Here is an 18,630-nt window from a genome sequence, read left to right on the forward strand (position 1 = left end):
AAAAGAAGAGAGATTTCTTCCCCATGGATGATATGATCATATATGATTGGACTCTTGGATTATCAATACACTTTTATCTCTTATTGACAAAGGCGAAATTACCCCTCTCTGATGCAATCTAATGGTACCAATTATTCCTCTTCACCATTGGTGCAGAGAAACTCAATGCGTTTAGAATTAATTAAGAACTACGATCAATTAATTAGAAACTAATACCTACTATCCTGTTATTAATTGGTATTGGTTCCAAGGTTTGAAACTATTTAATTATTTGGGATGGTTTATTTCTTCACACGGAAAAAGGTAGAATCAATTAGGACCCATCATGATTAATAGAAACCATCCCGATAATAGTTTTACATATTGGGTCCAAATTTTGTGGATAAGTAAACCTGTGGTTCCCGCACTTTTATTCAAGTTTCAACTAAATGAAGTTTGTTACCTGGTAAAATAGAATTTTTTTTAAAAAAAAAAAAAGGTCAAAGATTTCATACATGGCCATGCAAACATGCACGGTCGTGTCCCCTCTCACAAGGAGTTAGAAAAGTCATAAAACCCCACTCCTATTTTAATGTCGTGAAACTCTCACCCTCTCACATGCACGGCTTACAAGCTGTGAATGAACAATGTCTCCAAAAAAAAATTTTGGTAAACAAGTTTTAGAAAATTCACAAATATGAGAAAATACACATTAGTTAATAGAGAATCATAGATATGCATGGACATACTCGACCCGTGTACAACTTTTTTCTAAAGATCTGAAAAAACCCAATTTTTTAAACTCAAATGAATTATTCAATCGAATCTGAATTATAAGGATAATTCGGTTCGCCTTTATTTAAAAATTTAAAAAAAAAAATAATAACTTAACAGAAAATAAAAATATATTTACCCTTATCATCTACTGCTTATTCCATAATTTTTTTTTCCCGTGCTTATTCCTTGATCAAAATTGTCACAGTTGCAAGAAGTGATTTCAAGATCCATTATTGGTTTGACACATTTTTGAGCTTTGGGATAGATCTATTCGGTCACCATCTGTGAAATAATTCAAACACCTCTTGTTGTTTTGTTGGGCTGGATCCTCTTGATGGATATAAGTTCAGTGACTCCCTAGTTCTTTTGAAATTGATTCACTGGTCAACCCATTAAATCAAATTAAAAAAAAAAAAACAATATAAAGGTCAACGTTGTGCCACCATCACCCTCCTCATCAAACCACAGTAATAACACCTAGACTTTATTCATGCATATGATCGATAGATGCTCAAATTAACTACTATTCTATTCTTCTGTTGTTTCAAAAAATTTGGTAGAAAAACCACTATTCTATTCTGAAACAAAACAAGGGAAAAAGAAAAGAGAGAGAGAAGAAAAGGTCCATGGAGCTCCAGCTTCACCCACCAATCATGGATGAGATGATATTATATATGTGCACAAAAAGAAGTGCTCGTCTCTTCCCAAAGTATCTCCACAGTAGTCTCTCTCTCTCTCTCTCTCTCACACACACACACACACTGGCTTCCAAAACATAAGACATTTATTCGTCTTCACAAGATGCTTTCTCTCCAAAGAAATCGAAGAATGGTTGTTCTCCACAACCCTCTTCACAACTCAAAGTATTTGATTCTTCAGTCACTGAAGTAATTCTGAATGAATTCGAAGAAGACCTACCCATCTCCAAGATTCCAGTTGGGTGCAGTGGGAAAAGAGCCAATGTTTCGTTGCCACAGCTACTGTTGTTTCTGTTCGTCACGATTCCCTCGTTTCCATCGCCTCCTTCGTCTACCTTATCCATTGACTGTCTCCTCTTGGTGCTACTAGGCAATAACACTTTTGGATACTGTGGTGGCGGTGGTGGTGATGGTGGAGGATAAAACCCTATTCCTCCACTATGTTGCATGTAGTAATATGGACTGCAAACAACTATTAAAAAAAACCAATGTGTGTGTTAAGAATTTAGGTAAAACTAATCCTCAAAAACTAGTCATTTAAAAGAGGCTGTCCAAGTACTTAAAACCCTTTATGTCTGGTTATTCACATCAGATGTGGGATTATTGCTTTTGCATAGAACCCTAACATATATGCACGAAGATAACAGAAGAAAATCTTGAGTTCAACAAACCCACAACATTAATTGGAAATTTTTTTTTTGAAGAAAATCTACTAAAAATGAATTCAAGAAGAACAGTTCATTTGAAAATGAAGGTTAAAAGATGAGGAAGAAACAAACCGTTGGTGCAAGGAGGAGAAGGATGAGCAGGAATGAGAAGAGATGGAGAAGGAGGTTGTTTATTATGAAGAAAGCGATTGACAAGTGCGATGTTTTCTTGCTTCTGCTTCTGTCTCTGTCTTGCCTTGTGGTTTTGAAACCAGTAGAACACGTTTTTTCCTTCGATATGACCGTACGCTCTGAGTCTACTGGTAATCTGTTGTATCTGTTCAGCACTGGGTGTTCTAATACCTTGTGTGTATAAACTCTCGAGCATACTTATCTGTTCCTTTGTCGGATTCCACCTTGAACTCGCCGGAGCCGCCTCTATAGGTGGTGCCATGTCGACGTTATTGTTCTCCATATTGTGATGGATGGATGAACAGTAATCACAACTCACAACAGTTGTAGGGTTAAGAAGGGTAGAGAGGTGTACATCGTGCATGTCTTTTATATCCTTGTTTTGTGTTACTATTTAAAAGTCTGTTTTGCATTTATGGGGATTAGGAGGCGTGCAGAGCAAGAGAGAGAGAGAGAGAGAGAGAGAGAGAAATTAGAAACCCCTCATATGTTTGCTGGCTTGTGTTTGAGTCTCTCTGTCTTTCTCACTTGACTCTTGACATGCGTATGGTTTTTGGTGCTTAAACATCTCTGAAAACATGGTGGGAAGCGGCTGAGCGTCGTCAGGATTCATATCTTTGTTGGAGAATGGACATATTGGGCATGTGGATGAAAGGACAAAGTTACCCTTGAGAAGTGGAAAAAGAGTATTATTATGAAAGGGATCATTGGTCCTTGCTATAGCTAGCTCTCCCCTCGGGAATGGATGAGAGAGAGAGAGAGAGAGAGAGAGAGTCTCAGGGAGGAGGGCTCATAGAAGTCCACTATTGTAGCCCGCCCAACAATGGATGGTTGGTGCAGAGAGTAGCAGCTGCAGAGTCCATGAATGCCCAGTCAAGAGGTCATAAGAGGGGAAAGAAGAGGAGGGCATGTTTGTCATCATCGAAAATGGTCAGGCGGTTGGGTTTGAAGGTGTAGAGGTTGTAGGGAGTAGGGCTTAGGGTTTTGGCTTTGGAAATTGGAGCAAAAGGAAAGATAACAGACGAAGAGGATGCTTATTTACAGAGAGAGAGAGAGAATGGGTGGTGGAAGGGAGACCAAACGGCGTTCCAATGCCCGGGTCGAAACTCAAAAGGGTTTTTTTGGGTATTTCAGTTAAAGGCACTCGAGTCGACTCACTCACTCGTCGCCGTGGTGGTTCTAACTCTGGCCTATGATGAAACTGAAAGTGCTACCAAGTTAGGCCTTAGGATTCTGGTGCCGGCGTGCCGATACCTTTCAGCGCCACCTCGTGATCCTCGATATTTCAAAGTCTCTCTTTTCTTTGTAATTAATTTATGGTATTGGTTTCCCGTTGCCAGCCAGCCAGCCAGCACCAACTTGGATGCATTTACGTAGAGCCAATTCGTTCATTAACCTTTAATTATTATTTATCAGCAGTCGTACACGGGAATGCACAGCCTGTTTCCTTAATCACTCAGACCATTGGGTTTCAGAATACGGTTGAGACTTTGAGACGGTGGTTAGACTTGGAATGATTTCTATGTCAATTTAGGAATGACTTCATGAAATAGGCTACAAATAAATTTGTAGTCAAAAAAATTGAATTGTTTCGATTATATTAATATGAAATATTTCAAAAATAAAAAAATTATTTGATAATTCAATTTATAATAATAGATTTTCTATATGTGGTGGTGGCATGTCATGGTGGTGATGAGACCATTAGTAGAAGAAGAAGGGTGGTGTTTTGTTTTTAATATGAAATTATTACTTTGCCCATCACAAATTAACTTATGTGTTCATTAAAAACTAAGTGTGAAATCAAATGAAGTAGAAATTTTGAAACAGCTCTTCAGCTATTTTAAAATGCTTATTCAAGCAACTTCTATTTCACTAAAATAAAGAACAAAAAAGCAAATCAAACAATTTCTGAAACAGAAATCAGACAAAATCAAGCCCAAGAATGTATTATGAGAATGCATAAATAACACATCCAGGATTATTTGTTGAGTTTTCATTTTGGGTTTCTTTTTTTAATATCTATTCTTATTAAGAAATTCAAGTTTTGGTGTTCTCTTAATTTTCAAAATTCATTCCAATCGAAAAATGGAATTATTCACTTCACCTTTGGATTTATAAATACCCTTCTAGGTTTTAGTATTTTCAAAAATACCCTTTAAAATCCCATTTCCTTGATTGCCAACACAGTAACAAGAACATATTAAGGTGATAGCAACAAAATTTTGCTCCCCATACACGATGGGTTATTAAGGTGAAAAAAAAATATAGAGATGAAAATTATATTTAGAAAAAGATTCTCTGAGCCACTAGGGAAGGGGTACGCTAGTTAGCACCCTTTCTATCTCTCTCCTCTTCGTATGAAATGATCTAGTTGCTCTCTTATATGCATAATCATTACATCGCACTTTATTGATGCACTGTTTTGTAGAGTGGCCGAACTAACCGCTGACATAAACTGAACATACTGTATCGAACGGTATGCAAGAGACACGTTTTGTCTGCACAAAAGGGTGCCCAACCCATGTGGCACTTGGCACATGGCACGATAAATAATAGGAAAAATTACATGATTAGCTACTTTTGGGTTTTCATTTACAAAACTGTCCACCTTATGTTTGAGTTAACAAAAATAGACAAAAACAAGTTTAGTTTTACAAAACTAGACAAAACAGTGACTCTCCTTCCTTCCTCAGCAGTTCCCCTTTGAAAAAATCTCTTTTTTTTTTTTCCTCTGTTACTTGGGGTAGCAGAGAATGGCGGTGGCTAGGACAAGGGTAGGGTTACAGGGAATGGAGGATGCCTGGGCGAGAAGGCAATGGCAGGGGTAAAAATATCTAAAAAAGGAAGTGCGGGAGGGAGAGACACTATTTTGTCTAGTTTTGTAAACCTTAACTTGTTTTTGTCTATTTTTGTTAACTCAAACATAGGGTGGACAATTTTGTAAATGAAAACCCAAAAGTAGCTAAACATGTAATAATATAAGAGGATGACTCCCTCCTTGTGATTGAAGACTTGAAAATTGATAGTAATTGATGTATATTCCTTTCCCTGTGGTGTTTTACAAAGGCCAACTATCGATGGGCTTGGGCTTGGTATTTTCCCTGAGCCCATCTTGGAAGAGAATTTTGCATGCCCTCACTGTTGCAAAATGGGCTTAAGAGTTCAGATCCTCTGCACATACGTTCATGTACAGGTCAGGTGCCAACACCTGTCCCTTTTGTTTCCAACGGTGCATCGATCTAGTGGTGCATTGCACTGCGGGCTTGAGAGCTTGACACGTGGATGATACTTCATCCATTGACCTAGTTTTTTTTTTTCTTTCTTTCTTTCTTTCTTCTTGAGTTCAGGACCATTAGATGTCGCACCAATCCATTTGTCAAGCTCTCAAACCCGCATGGCAATGCACTGTAGAGGAATTTTTTTCATAAATACCCTTCTTCACCTTTTATATAGCAAAGAGTGGGATGGTACCTAATCCGTACCTAATCCTCTCCCCACCTCGGTCTCTTACCTATTGTAATTCATTTTTTACCTAAATAGGCTTATTAAATTCCCCCCCCCCCCCCCACCATGAGGTTTATTATAAGTGTACTTAAAGTTATCTTTGTTGAATGGTTAAGTCATTTTCCTTTTAGTCATCGGTAGGTTAGCATAGTTGTTCATCAAATGGTCAATAGTATTTGTCTTCTATCATCCTTTTTTTTTAATTATTTTATTTTAATCTTTTTAGGATTAGAAAAGTTATGACTCACATTCCATCCATTGAAAATCTAATACAGCACCAGAAAGAAAAAAATTCTTTAATCTTTTCTTCTTTTTTTATCTTTTTAGGGTTCAAAAGTCATGAATCAAAATCTATCCTTCGAAAATTTAATACACCAACAAAGAGAAGAAAACCCCTTTTTTATTTGGAAGGGAGGTTTTGTAAGGGAAAACTTATTACACAATATTTGCATTTTGCAATAAAGAGGAAACTTAATACCATGGATACCTAAACTGACTTAAAAATTTAAATCTTAAGATACCCAGATAACTCAACTCTTGTGAGAAGGATAAGAGTAACAAAACCTTGCTAATTTAGCTAAGTGGTGAGGGTAAGGGTGGACATGCATTATCTGCATAGCTAAATGGGTGGGGTATCGATGATATACTAATATTTCAGCCCAAAATCTTAAGGCATTAACTGGAGAGAGCTCCTTAAGCATATGAAGGCACTGAGGATTGAATTTAACAAATGTGAGTGAGACTATACGCCTGTAACTCCCATCATTTCAATACTCCTTTCTATGTATAGTTTAACCATAGTTGGTTATACAAGTGGACAGATAACTTAGAAAAGACAACAAATGGACTTGAACTTTGATACCATGTCAGAAAATTTAATCCAAAACCAAAAGACATTTGGTGAAAAATGCTTCTCAAGCATATGAAGCACCAAGGATCGAATATAATCGATATAAAACTATACCTTAGTATGTATCATACAATATATGTTATATATATTTACCTATCCAAAAGGGACATTTAGGCCATGTTTCATACAATATATGTAATATACTTGGGCTTTAAACTTTAGGCCATAGGTACTCATAGCCCATGGCACAATAGCCCAAATCCTTAGCATGGTCATCTTTTTTATGTTTTATTTTATTTAATTAATAGATGGTTTTTTTTTGGCAAACAATTAATAGATAGTTATTGTAATGGGTTGTGTGTTAATGTTGATATTTTTCTATTTATAATGTTAAGTTATATGTATCTTTTAATATTTTATTAAATATTAGGCTAAATTTCATGATTGTAGGCTGCTGTACTCACCTTACTTGTCTACTCCTTATGTAATGGAAAATTTTACCCTGCACTTGGTGATAAGGATAAGACTTCAAGCCTTGGTGAAGTGGATGTAAGTAAGGCTTATTCCATGCAACAAAAAACTCATTTGCCACTTGGCCAACTCTAATTAAGCATAACAACAAGTAAGCAGGGATCTTGGGGCTTACCACTTATTTTATTTGGTAATAAAAACAAAACATACATTAGAAGCTAAAAAACTCAGATACATTATCAGATATGTTGTTCCTCTTTTGTTTAGTACTCCTAGCCTTAACTGCTAACTGATGAGCTGGTGTTATAAGATATCTAACCTTTTGTTTTAATACAAAACAAAGTAAAGGATTTCAAAATGGATTTGATATCAAATAAAACTGAAAAGAGTTCCCTATGGCCAATGGTAAGGGAAAATTTTGGTCTTCTGCAGCCCCCAATCGTAGGCATACAGTTGGAATAATTCCTTTCTCCTTTGGGTTCATAAATACTCTCTTAGGTTTTTGTATTTTTCATAATACCTTTTTCGATTTCAAATCGGCGCTTACAATTGGGGCAGCAGGAGCATAGCTACAACCCAGACAATAGCCAATTTTTGTCCAATGGTAAGAGTCTTGTGTCACCAAATGAACCAAATTCTAACAATCAGTCCAAACATCGATGTAATCGACGTTTAAATCTCGAGTTTTTTGCAATCCCTGGAGCAATGCCCTTGCTTTGGCTTCTTGTGCACTCCTTTTAAATCCAAAATCCATACAAACTGATATAAAGTTATACCAACCCAACTCACAAGAATCTTTTGCAAAACTCTCAATCACATATAATTGTAGTAAAGCTCGGTGATGAGTGCTCAAAAATAAATTACAGGGTTAAGTTGGCGTTACAGGAGGGGTGGATCATGGATAGTAATATGAAAAGTGAGGTTTAAGTCTGCAACCTATTTAGATATATTGGTCAATATCCTATAAGGGTTAGGTGGACAACCTGATGACAAACAATGATTCCTCATTTGTCATAAGAAAAAACAAGTAATTGAAGGAAAAAAAAAAACCGAAATAAAAAATGACTATTAACAGCTGTCTAGTTCAGTTGGTGAGTCGTAGTGCGTTTCATGCTTTTGCTCGTCAAAAGGTCTCGAATTCGAGTTTCCTGACTAGTACCTTACTCCCTCCCCATATCACTCTCCCCCCTATAAATAAATAGATAAATATATATACATATAAACTCCCAATCCCAATTCCTATTTGTGATTTTACCAAAAAAAAATTCCTATTTGTGATTGATAGATACCCCGCCTAGACTTAAAATTTGAGCTAAGGGGACTGGATGAAGGAAAATACTTGACTTCAAGTATTCGGCCCCACAAACAGTCTTTATTGGTCAATAACTTCCAACCAAGTTTCATAATCAATGAGATATTATGAAAGGAACTCAACCTAAAAGTCTAAAACCCAGGCCACGAAGAGGTTTAATTAGGTTTACATATTTTAGACCAAGAGATTAAGGGAAAGTTTCTCCAAAAAGAGGCATTGATTGAGGCTAGAGATAAGCATATGGATTTATGAAGAATTCCAGTCACATCTAACTAGCTATATGACCCACCAAAAAAAATCCCATATAAACAAAAATAAGTGCAAAACAAACACTTCTCTACCCAATGTAGAGTACTAGAGTAGCTAACCCTGCCCCTAAGTTGTGTTCTACTTTTTTCCCCCTATTTTTAACTTTGTTTTTTCTTTAAATGGGAGTGATCTCTTCCGCTCATAATGTGACCCTGTATTGGACTCTCATATAATCATTAACTGGTGATGGGACCCTGTGATTGAAATCCCATGTCATTGTTAATTCTCATTCCTATCATACTCAATAAAAAATTATCTTTAAAAAAAAAAAACCTTTTCCCCATTTTACCAAAAGTGAAGATACGGAGTGAGTCGGGAAAATTATCACTTCAATTTGCCTGTCCGTCAATTTTCTTAATTCCTCTAATAGAAGGAGATGGACCCCACCCAGACAGTGTGTTCGGGCAGGGGGTAGGGTGATCATTTTTGCTCCCTATTAGATGAAATTGAGGAAATTGAGGAACAAACAAATTGAGGGGATAAAGATAAAGATCCAGTCGAGTCGAGTGACTGGCCACTGGAACTTCTTCCAGACACTGGATGGTTTAGGGATTTAAATGACGGCCCGTAGAGTCAACTCGTCTTTTAGAAAACCTAGAAGCTCGGCATTAGAGAAGTAGTTTTATGTTGGGAGTGTGGCCTACGCCAGCAATCCCATGTGTCTATCTCTCTCCTCCTCAAATCAAGGGGCAAAAGTGTCTTTTCATATGGAAAGGAGAGAGATAGACTCATAGGAGTGCTGATGTAGTCTACACTCCCAGAGAGATTTCTTTTTTCCATTTAAAAAATATGAAAAAATCAGAGGAAAAAATCAAGGAATCACTTGGCAATGCATTTTGAGTTTATATCATTCGACAAAAGATGGGAATCAAGGAGTTAAGGGTTTCTTACTATTTTAGAATCCGGATTTATTGTTTTACTCAACTCAGCTTCTAAGTCAATCGAGTTTGTCATGACTAGAGTTAAAATAACAATTCTTATTTGACTCAAATGATTTATGATAAAGTCTTGTAATTTTTTACCCTGACCTAGTCTACATCACTCTTAATTATTTTGACTTGACTCGGGCAACTCACCCCACTCAAAATCCGAATTTCCAACTATGATTTTGCCCATTAATTTGAATAAAAATCGATTTAAACCAAAATAACCTCAATAGGTATCGACATCAGTATTGGTATTGATATAGGTAACGATATCGGTATTCGATAAGTATTGTTTGATATACGATACCGAAAATATAGATCTAACACGTTTAACCTTCCTAAAGACGGCACAGTCCATTACGTTTCCTTTTCCTTGAGCAGGAATAGCGCTTTGGACGGTTAGACCCTGTGTGTAAAATTGTAATCTATCACGCTTTAACCTTCCAAAAACGACAAGCTCTCATACTTTCCCTTTGCACCCATGTGAGCAGCCCTCGAAGACTGCGACCTCTCTTTAACCTTTCCCTGTTGAAGGGATTGCCGATTCCAGAATTGATGGTGGTTCATGGATTCCTGATCCCATTGCATTATAGTCCCCGTGTATTACTCAGGTAAACAATGAAGTTTTTCGTTAATTTAAGTGGATCTGTTCTCCTGGATGGTCGATTATTGTCTTGTTAAACTGAAAAAGAAAACTGAAGTTCCTAACAGTTTTGGCGAGATGGGTTGTGTGATTTCTACGCTAAAGGCGAGAACCTTATAATCATAGCTTGTTGATTTATAATTTGATTTTTTCAGTAAAAAGTAGTGTTTTTAGCTATTTTGATTAGTGGATGGTTTTGGGTTTTGTTATTTTCAGGCAAAGAAGGTTTGTCAATTTGTTTTTGGCTTTTGAATTTGTCTCTGGAGAGTGGGATTGTTTCTGAAGTTCTTGATTTAGATTAGTGGGGTCTGTGAATATAATTGGGTGGTTTTGAAATAAAAAAAATTTCAGACCTAGCTGAGATTTTGGATATTGAAGCGAGATCTTGAAGAAAGAATATCGATAGTAGATGTGGAATGTGATCGTGGAGCGAGGATGAGGCCTTTGAGTAGTTTAGGAATTGGTCTAATTCTGGTGTTCGGTTGTCTGCTCTTAGCTCTTGTTGCAGAGCTCTACTACTTGTTATGGTGGAAAAAGAGGGTCACCGACAGAGAGATTGAAGATGATTACAATAGTCCTGCAAGAGAGCTATTTTATACCTTCTGCTGGAAAAAACCACCGTTGTTGAGTTCCACAGCCTTGAATTCTCAGGAACTCTGCACCTCTGTGAGAATTACAGGAGCCCATGGTCATGAAACAGAGAATCAGCTTAACCTTCATTCTGGGTCAAATAAGGATTTGTTACTGAAACCCTTTGAAGATGATACCATGGATTCGGAACTCTTGATGCTGCAGAATCTATGTGGACCTCCACGATTCCTCTTCACCATTAAAGAAGAGACGAAAGAAGATTTGGAGTCCGATGATGGGAAATCCAGAAGTGGAAAAAGCCGAAAAGGGTCAAGAAGTAGGAGCTTGAGTGATATCCTCCCCAATGTGGAGACCCCATTTTTAACTCCTATGCCTTCTCCACCGTTTTTTACTCCACCACTGACTCCTATAGACTCGTATAACCACCTTGGATTCAACCCTCTCTATGAATCTTCAACAGATGCAGAGCTGAACAGGGTAAGGTCTTCACCTCCTCCAAAATTCAAGTTCTTGAAAGATGCAGAGGATAAACTGTACAGAAGAAAACTGATGGAAGAAGCTGAGAAAAAGATCCATCAAAATAATGGGTCTGTTCAAGATAGGGTGATCAAAGCATCTCCTGCTTCATCTGTGATCCCAGAAGAGGAAGATGGATCTTTTATCACAATCATTGTTGGTAAAAACAAAGAAAAGGAGTTTCATCACCATTCGAGTACTTCACAGGTCCTACCACTAGCTTGTTCTCCTCCCACAATCCAGCCAGATTATAGGAAACCCATCTTTCATTCAAGTCCCATGCTGAGATAAAAAACCATGAAATGGGATTTGATCTATCTTGCCCTCTCTCACTTTCCTCATCTCTTGATTAACTTTTCGTGATTAATATTAGGCTTGTTTGTGAACTTAGTAGAGAAATTTTAGCTCCATGTTTCTTTCTTTATATTGCATTTATCTGTTCCTTTGGTTGAGGTTGGGCTTGCAAGGCAGCCATGATTGATTTGTAGTACCTTTGCTTAAGGTATATTAGAACCTTACCAAAGTAAAGAACTTTCTCTGCAACTTGAAGGGAATTTTATTGAAGGTTCATGGTAGCCATGGGAGAATTTGTGGGGTTTATTTGCAATTTTTATTTTTCTCATCTTCTTTTAAACTGTTTGATACTCTGATATGGTATTCTGTAATCATTTGATGGAGGTGGTAATGGTTACCATTTGGTATTATTATTTTTTTTTAATGAAAAGTGATGGTTACCAACTTACCATTGCTCCTTGTCAAAAAGCTGAATTATATTCTCTAAGACCATGCCTTCTTTTTGTCCTTGTGGCATTTCCTTGCTAGTTTCTAGGGTGTATATAAAAGATCTTAATTCTTACCAAAAAAAAAATAAAAGATCTTAATTATTTACCAAAAAAAGAAGAGCCATATTAATCTGGATTTTTTTTTTTATTTGAAGGAAAGCCATATTAATTTGTTGTACATAGAAACATTAGCCACATTATAATTATTAAGGATTTTCACATTTGTCTTCTTTAGTGTGACTTCACTTTAATGCTTTAAGGCCCAAAAGTTGAGCTTTACAGTTTACAGCAAATAAATGGGCCCCCAAATCCAATCCCACCAAATGTGTAAGAGTGTGGGGTATGTGCGAAGCAATCGATCGTGTGGAGTGTTCACGCGGATTAGCCGAAAGTTGCCGACCAGAGGCCCCACCGGCCCATCTTAACGAATCAGTCATTCATGTACGTCTTATACATTTATAGGCTACTTTCTCTTGCTCTAAGCCTCTAATAAAAAGCAGAGAATGGGGATCATATGCACGGAAATGGATTTCCTTCAGCCGTGGCGGGAGCTGGAGGGTTCAGTGGTTCAGCCCCGCAAAACGATAGCAAAAGCAGAGGTGGGCTGGTCATTGCACAGGTGGGTTCCACTTGGGTTCTATATGGGTTTCACCTGTGAAATAACCAACCCCCTGTTTATGGGGTGGTTTTCAAGCGTTGGATCCTCCAGCTCCCGCCACGGTTGGAGGAAAGCTAGATCCCATATGCATGTAGGAGCATCTGAATGTATGGTTGAGAGGCAACCTCATGTCCCTTTTGTTTTCATAAATACCGTTCCTTCCGAGTTCTATTTTTTTGTGTTCGTATATGTGAAAGGTAGCCTGTCCTAATTTTACCGTTTACAAGGGGAGGATGGGCATTAATGAAAACAAAAAGAGCAAATAATACCCCTCCTCCCCTTTAAATGGTAAAAATGGGACATGTGGTTGCCTCTCACATGTGCGTGCAGTGCAAAGAAACTGAAGGTGGCTGTTTTTGGTTTTTTGTTCCCCATGTTTTCTTAAGAGTCCATTTGGTTAGAGTGAAAAGTAAATTAGAATGTTTTATTCTATTTAAAAAGCAGGGTTTTACAATCATTACTAAAACAATGGTGTAACTAATCATCAAATTGTAATATGAAAGCTATGTTTTTGTTTTTGACTTTCATCAAAATATTGAATAAATTTTTTCAATGAAATGTAAAGTCTAGTTATTATAGACTTTTCTTGGTAATGATTATAAAATTTATTATTTTATTTTTGGGTATGTATTATTTAATTTTTTTCTTTTTTTTTAATATAAAAGGATACATCTTTTTTATAACAAAGTGGTGAATTGAGAAGTTGTAACCACTCTTTGTATTATTCTAAGGTTTTCTTAAGTTAAGAGAGTTTTCAAAATAATTTGAAAGTGATTTGTTATCATGTAATTTTTAAAAATTATTATTTTATATGTTTTTCGAGTATACATGTGAAATGATAAGATTTTACTTTTGTTGAAAGAATAAATATATTATAATAAAAAGACAAAAATAAGGTTACAACCATTGATCAAAGTCGGTATCATATTGGCCGATATAGATATGTACTTGATATTGATACAAATCGGGAGTATCGCCCAATATCAATGTCTATGATTGTGGTTAGGACTTCTGTTCATCAACTCTGATTATAACAAGATTTTTCTTTTACTTTTTGTTTTAATTTTACATCTTTTTGTCTTGGACATTTACTTGAGTTGAGAATTAACCTATTTACTGAGTATTGAATAGGGTTCTTAATCAGATTGGATCGGATATCCAAAAGTAATATCTACTCAGCTCATTTCGTTTTCGGATTAAAGCACATGATCAAACCCAAATTTAATCCCTTAGCAGTTCACATTTGATTCGATTCATTCATTGTTTTTTAAGGGACAAAAAAGAAGAAGATAATGGTACCGATCATGTTGATAAAAAATAATCATAGCCTTCAAAGTAGCATTTCTCTCAAAATTTTAGGGGTAAGAGATTTTCTAAAAAAGACATACTTAAAAACTTGATGCAAGGATAGTTTAGAAATTTTCTTTTGGATTCTCATAACACTGAATAAGATTGACATTATAGTTGAAAAATCAGGTTTCTCAACTTGAGTCACTTGACTCACCCATTTTAAAACTTGTTGGTGAGTCATGTTTTTCTTCGTCTCCTTCTCCGAGTGAGGATGGATTGAGGCTATGGTTATTGCTTTACATATGAGAAGAAAAAAAAAGGGTTTATATTGAAGACAACAAACAAAAATTCTAGGGTTTTGTTTAGTTGTAGATCAAACTTATGGTCTTGACTAGTTAATGACCCAATAAAAAAAAAACAGACTTGATGAATTGCACGACATGATTCAGGCAAAAACTTTGAATTAATGAAAACTCGGACTAACTTGAACCTGGTTTGATCATTTCTTTGACTTGGGGGAGTCTTCATGACTCCTGACCAAATTTCATGATTTTTTTTTGTGTTTCGATTAAGGTGACTCGCCCAATTCAAAACTTGGTTCTTCAACTATGATTGACTTTGTAATGTCTTCTTATCTTTTTTTTCTTTAGGAAACAAAACATAGTAATCCTACAAGGGAGAAGGTTTCTCGTGCCAATAGTATGAGATGAGTCTATTATCCTTACACCAATCAAAGTGTGGGAAAAGGTTTCATTTACTAAGGAACTTACATGGTTAGGAGGAGGAGGAGGAGGTGTAGTAATATAAGTCCACTAGCTTGTGATGGGAAATGTTAAAATAAGCAGAAGATAATTGCATTTTGGTATAAATGTATCAGAAAAACCTGCTGGCATTCATCATAGATAAACTCCTGGCATAGTTGTTCCTTGCCTTTGCGTCGTTTCTGGTGACTCTAGTGAGGTCTACCCAGGGTTTGGAGAATCGGAATTTGTCAATTCAGATTGGAATCGGCCATGATTGATCCGGCTGAATCAAATCGATTCCCAATGGTGACTCTGCTCTTTTTTCTGGCTGATTCTTGCTGATTGCGAAATTAGTCAATTTTGATCGGAATCAGCCATGATTATCTGGCTGATTCAGGCTTATTCCCACCGATTCTGCTCTGTTTCCGGCTAGTTCTGACTGATTCCAGATTCGGCTTTTTGATACCTTAGGATCCACCTTGTCCTTGCAGGGACCAGTCGATCGAACTTTGCAGCAAAACAATAGTTTTTAAGTAAATGAAGAGAGACAAAGAGGGGAGACAAGATATTGATACTAACGGACTCACCTTAGAACTACCCTAAAATCCAAACGTTAGCCAGGTCCCATTCATAGCAGCACCTTTGTCTATGGGGTATCTGTTTAAAGTTGTTGGCCTAGATGTCTAAGAATCATTAAAAATCCACAACACAGCATTAAGATCAATTTTTATCCTCTCCTGTTACAGCACGGTGCTGTAACGCATCGTGCGGCAGCAGCAGAAGCCATGTGCATCATGTGGGGCCCACTGTGCCACATTGCCTTTGCAACGCTGTATGATGCGTTACAGCACCGTGCTGTAACAGGAGAGGATAACGATTCGGATTAAGATATGTAATGTGACAAACTTACACGATAATAAGGTTTGCTTGGGAAATGTAGGGTTTCCCTTTACATAGCAATTGCGATTGTACTAAATGATCTATTTATGTTATTATTTAGGCGAACTATTTAGTCATATGGGTTTGTTAATTTATCAAAAGTTATAAGGTTTGTATTCTGCCATGTGGATAGATGACGTGTTCATTTCAACCGTTGGATAAAGAGGACATGGTCTATATTAACTAAATGCAAAATATCAGAGTCTATTTCAATAAAATATCCCTCTTGTATTGGTATACATTCATGTGTATGTCCATAGTGTTGGATATGTGTCCATCAAATCTGAAATTTTAAATTAATTTTATGAATAAGAGATAGTTGATAGGTCGCATATATGGTCACTGCACCAGTGCAGGAGCCAATGAAAGTGTATGTAGGAGCATCAATATGGATGAGATTTTAATTTCATAAGGGTGAGGTGGTAATTTCATGCGCTCTTGTGTCTAGGCGTTGGATCCATGTGACTAGACAATGTTCTTTTTTTCTAATTTTATATTCATTTAATTTGCATGATCATTGATAAACTATGATTGTCTTTAGGTTTTTGCCTAATTTGTACTCGACTAGGGATAAGACTAGACGTCTTGTTCATATAGTTGTCACACCATGTGTTTTTTTAGAATGGTGATTCCAACACACTTGTGCGGGTGCACATGCAATGTGCGCATAGCATAGGATCACACGGGAGTCTTGCATGTGTCACTGCTAGGTGATTGAAAATAAGATTCTCATTGCTGTTGCGATTATGCATCATAGGTTTTGGTGCATCAATGACTGATGTCTCCCTGACTATATATGTGTACTATATAGGGATGTAAATGGATATTCGTAAATCCGTATTCGATCCGCGTTCGTATCCGTTTAGGAGAATCCGAATCCGTCCGAAACTAATCGGATACGAATATGATAATCCCCCTATCCGACCGATTATTATCCGATTCGTTTAGCAGTCCAATGATAATAAAATATCTGAAATATAACTCTGTGTTTGTCTATGCTTTTAAGTTACCTTATTGGATTTTGTTATCTTATTTTTATAAATTTATAAATTAAGATACTGTGATTCTTTTTCTGGATTTGCTATTGGTTTATATATATTGTTTTATGCAATGTGATACATGGAATTACATATCTATTAAAGAGTCAAAAGTAAAAAATGTAAGAGAATAAAAGACTAAGAAGAGTAGAAGAAAGGGTAGTTACTGAACTCTCAAGTCTCCCTAACCCTCATCATAAAAACGGTAAATATGTCAACGGATAGTCAAAAAATCGTATTTGATCCGTATTCATATCCATTTAGGAGAAGCTGTATTCAAAAAATCACTATCCGGAAATTATCCGAATCTGTTCGAAAACCGATAGGATATTATCTGAATCCGTCTAAATATAATCGGATACGAATATGATAATGCCACTATCCGATCGAATTCGATCCGTTTACATCCCTAGTACTATATTCATAGTGTTTTATCGTGAACGAAAGAATCACTCAACATAGAATCCATTGTTCTATTGGAGAATATCAATGAGAGAAAATTTGTGTATGATTGGGCTTAAATCTGGATCGGGTAACAATTTGTAAATATTTTGAATTTGTTTTCGTCCAATCATTGACACATAATCTTTGCAATGGAGGTTTTTTGAATTTTTTGATTTTTTAATACTAACAAATTAATAAAAAAATAAATTAATGAATTTTTTTTAAAAATGTTCCTTTGAATTTTCTCTAATTTTCTACCAATTTTCATAACCATGTGATGTTTGTAGCTCAAGAAATATCCCAGTATGACTTTTTGGGGGGGGGGGGGGGTCATGTTTCCTTCTGGAAAAGTGCAAAAAACATAAGAGCTACCTTGAGGGGGGGGGGGGTGGCTAGTTGGCTACCTTGGTTGGGTGGCACACATGGGCACCCAAGCGCTGCACATGGTGCATGTGTGAGGGCAGCATGCATGCACAATAAAGCCATGGCACATGAGAAAACCGTCCAAAGGCACGTTGGTCCCATGTTGTGCACCTTTGGCGCGGTAGTGTAGCCACCCATGGCAGCCTTGTGCGCTGTGGTGCAGCCAGTTTGTGCAGCCTTATGTGCTGTGGTGCAGCTATGTTGGGCACCGTTGTGCGCTGTGGTGCAGCCAAGCTAGGTAGACTTGTGCGCTGTGGTGCAGCTATGTTGGGCATCGTTGTGCGCTGTGGTGCAGCCACGTTGTTCAGCGCTATGCGCTGTGGTGCAGCTATGTTGGGCATCGTTGTGCGCTTTGGTGCAACCACGCTAGGTAGACTCGTGCGCTGTGGTGCAACCATGTTGTGCAGCCCTATGCGCAGTGGTGCAGCTATGTTGGGCATCGTTGTGAGCTATGGTGCAGCCACGTTGTGCAGCCCTATATGTTGTGGTGCAGCTATGTTGGGCATCGTTGTGCGTTGTGGTGTAGTCACGTTGTGCAGCCCTATGCACTGTGGTGCAGCTATGTTGGGCATCGTTGTGTGCTATGGTGCAGCCACGCTAGGCAGACTTGTGCGCTGTGGTGCAGCCACACTAGGTAGACTTGTGCGTTGTGGTGCAGCCACGCTAGGCAACCTTGTGCGCTGTGGTGCGGACAAGCAGGGCAGCCTTGTGTGCTTGCATATGGTGGTCCCTTCCCCCTGGTCCCTCCCCCCCGGTGGTCCCTTCCCCCCCCCTTTCCCAATGTTGGTCTCCCGAATGATTTGTCGCTACCTTGGTTGATTGTCGGCCCAGGGTGACGTAATGGCCTAGGTATGGGCATCGGTGGACCTATTTGTGTCCCTGGCTCGTGCCGCAAG

The 18,630-nt window shown here is 37.5% G+C and overlaps 2 protein-coding genes across 2 annotated transcripts; one reads left to right on the plus strand and one right to left on the minus strand.

Annotated features, from left to right (window-relative positions):
- Nucleotides 1-1,524: 1,524 nt before the first annotated feature.
- On the minus strand, nt 1,525-2,560 carry LOC122639619 (WUSCHEL-related homeobox 2). The gene is made up of 2 exons (XM_043832526.1): nt 2,234-2,560; nt 1,525-1,926 (listed from the first exon to the last, which is right to left on the minus strand). Exons 1-2 carry the CDS (start codon nt 2,553-2,555, stop codon nt 1,541-1,543), a joined length of 708 nt encoding a protein of 235 aa, XP_043688461.1. The 5' UTR covers nt 2,556-2,560; the 3' UTR covers nt 1,525-1,540.
- An 8,158-nt stretch (nt 2,561-10,718) lies between these two features.
- On the plus strand, nt 10,719-11,961 carry LOC122651342. Its single transcript, XM_043844694.1, has one exon. It carries the CDS (start codon nt 10,747-10,749, stop codon nt 11,707-11,709), a length of 963 nt encoding a protein of 320 aa, XP_043700629.1. The 5' UTR covers nt 10,719-10,746; the 3' UTR covers nt 11,710-11,961.
- The last annotated feature ends 6,669 nt before the right edge of the window (nt 11,962-18,630 follow it).

The sequence above is a fragment of the Telopea speciosissima genome, chromosome 1 (genome assembly GCF_018873765.1).
Source record: "Telopea speciosissima isolate NSW1024214 ecotype Mountain lineage chromosome 1, Tspe_v1, whole genome shotgun sequence".
Classification (NCBI taxonomy): Eukaryota; Viridiplantae; Streptophyta; class Magnoliopsida; order Proteales; family Proteaceae; genus Telopea; species Telopea speciosissima.

Excerpts from the sequence above, each read along its gene's own strand:
- LOC122651342 (XM_043844694.1), top strand. The coding sequence starts at position 10,747 with ATGAGGCCTTTGAGTAGTTTAGGAATTGGTCTAATTCTGGTGTTCGGT.
- LOC122639619 (XM_043832526.1), bottom strand. The coding sequence starts at position 2,555 with ATGGCACCACCTATAGAGGCGGCTCCGGCGAGTTCAAGGTGGAATCCG. Across the intron at positions 1,927-2,233 it reads TTCTCCTCCTTGCACCAACG|TTGTTTGCAGTCCATATTAC; the intron begins GTTTGTTTCTTC and ends TTTTTTTAATAG.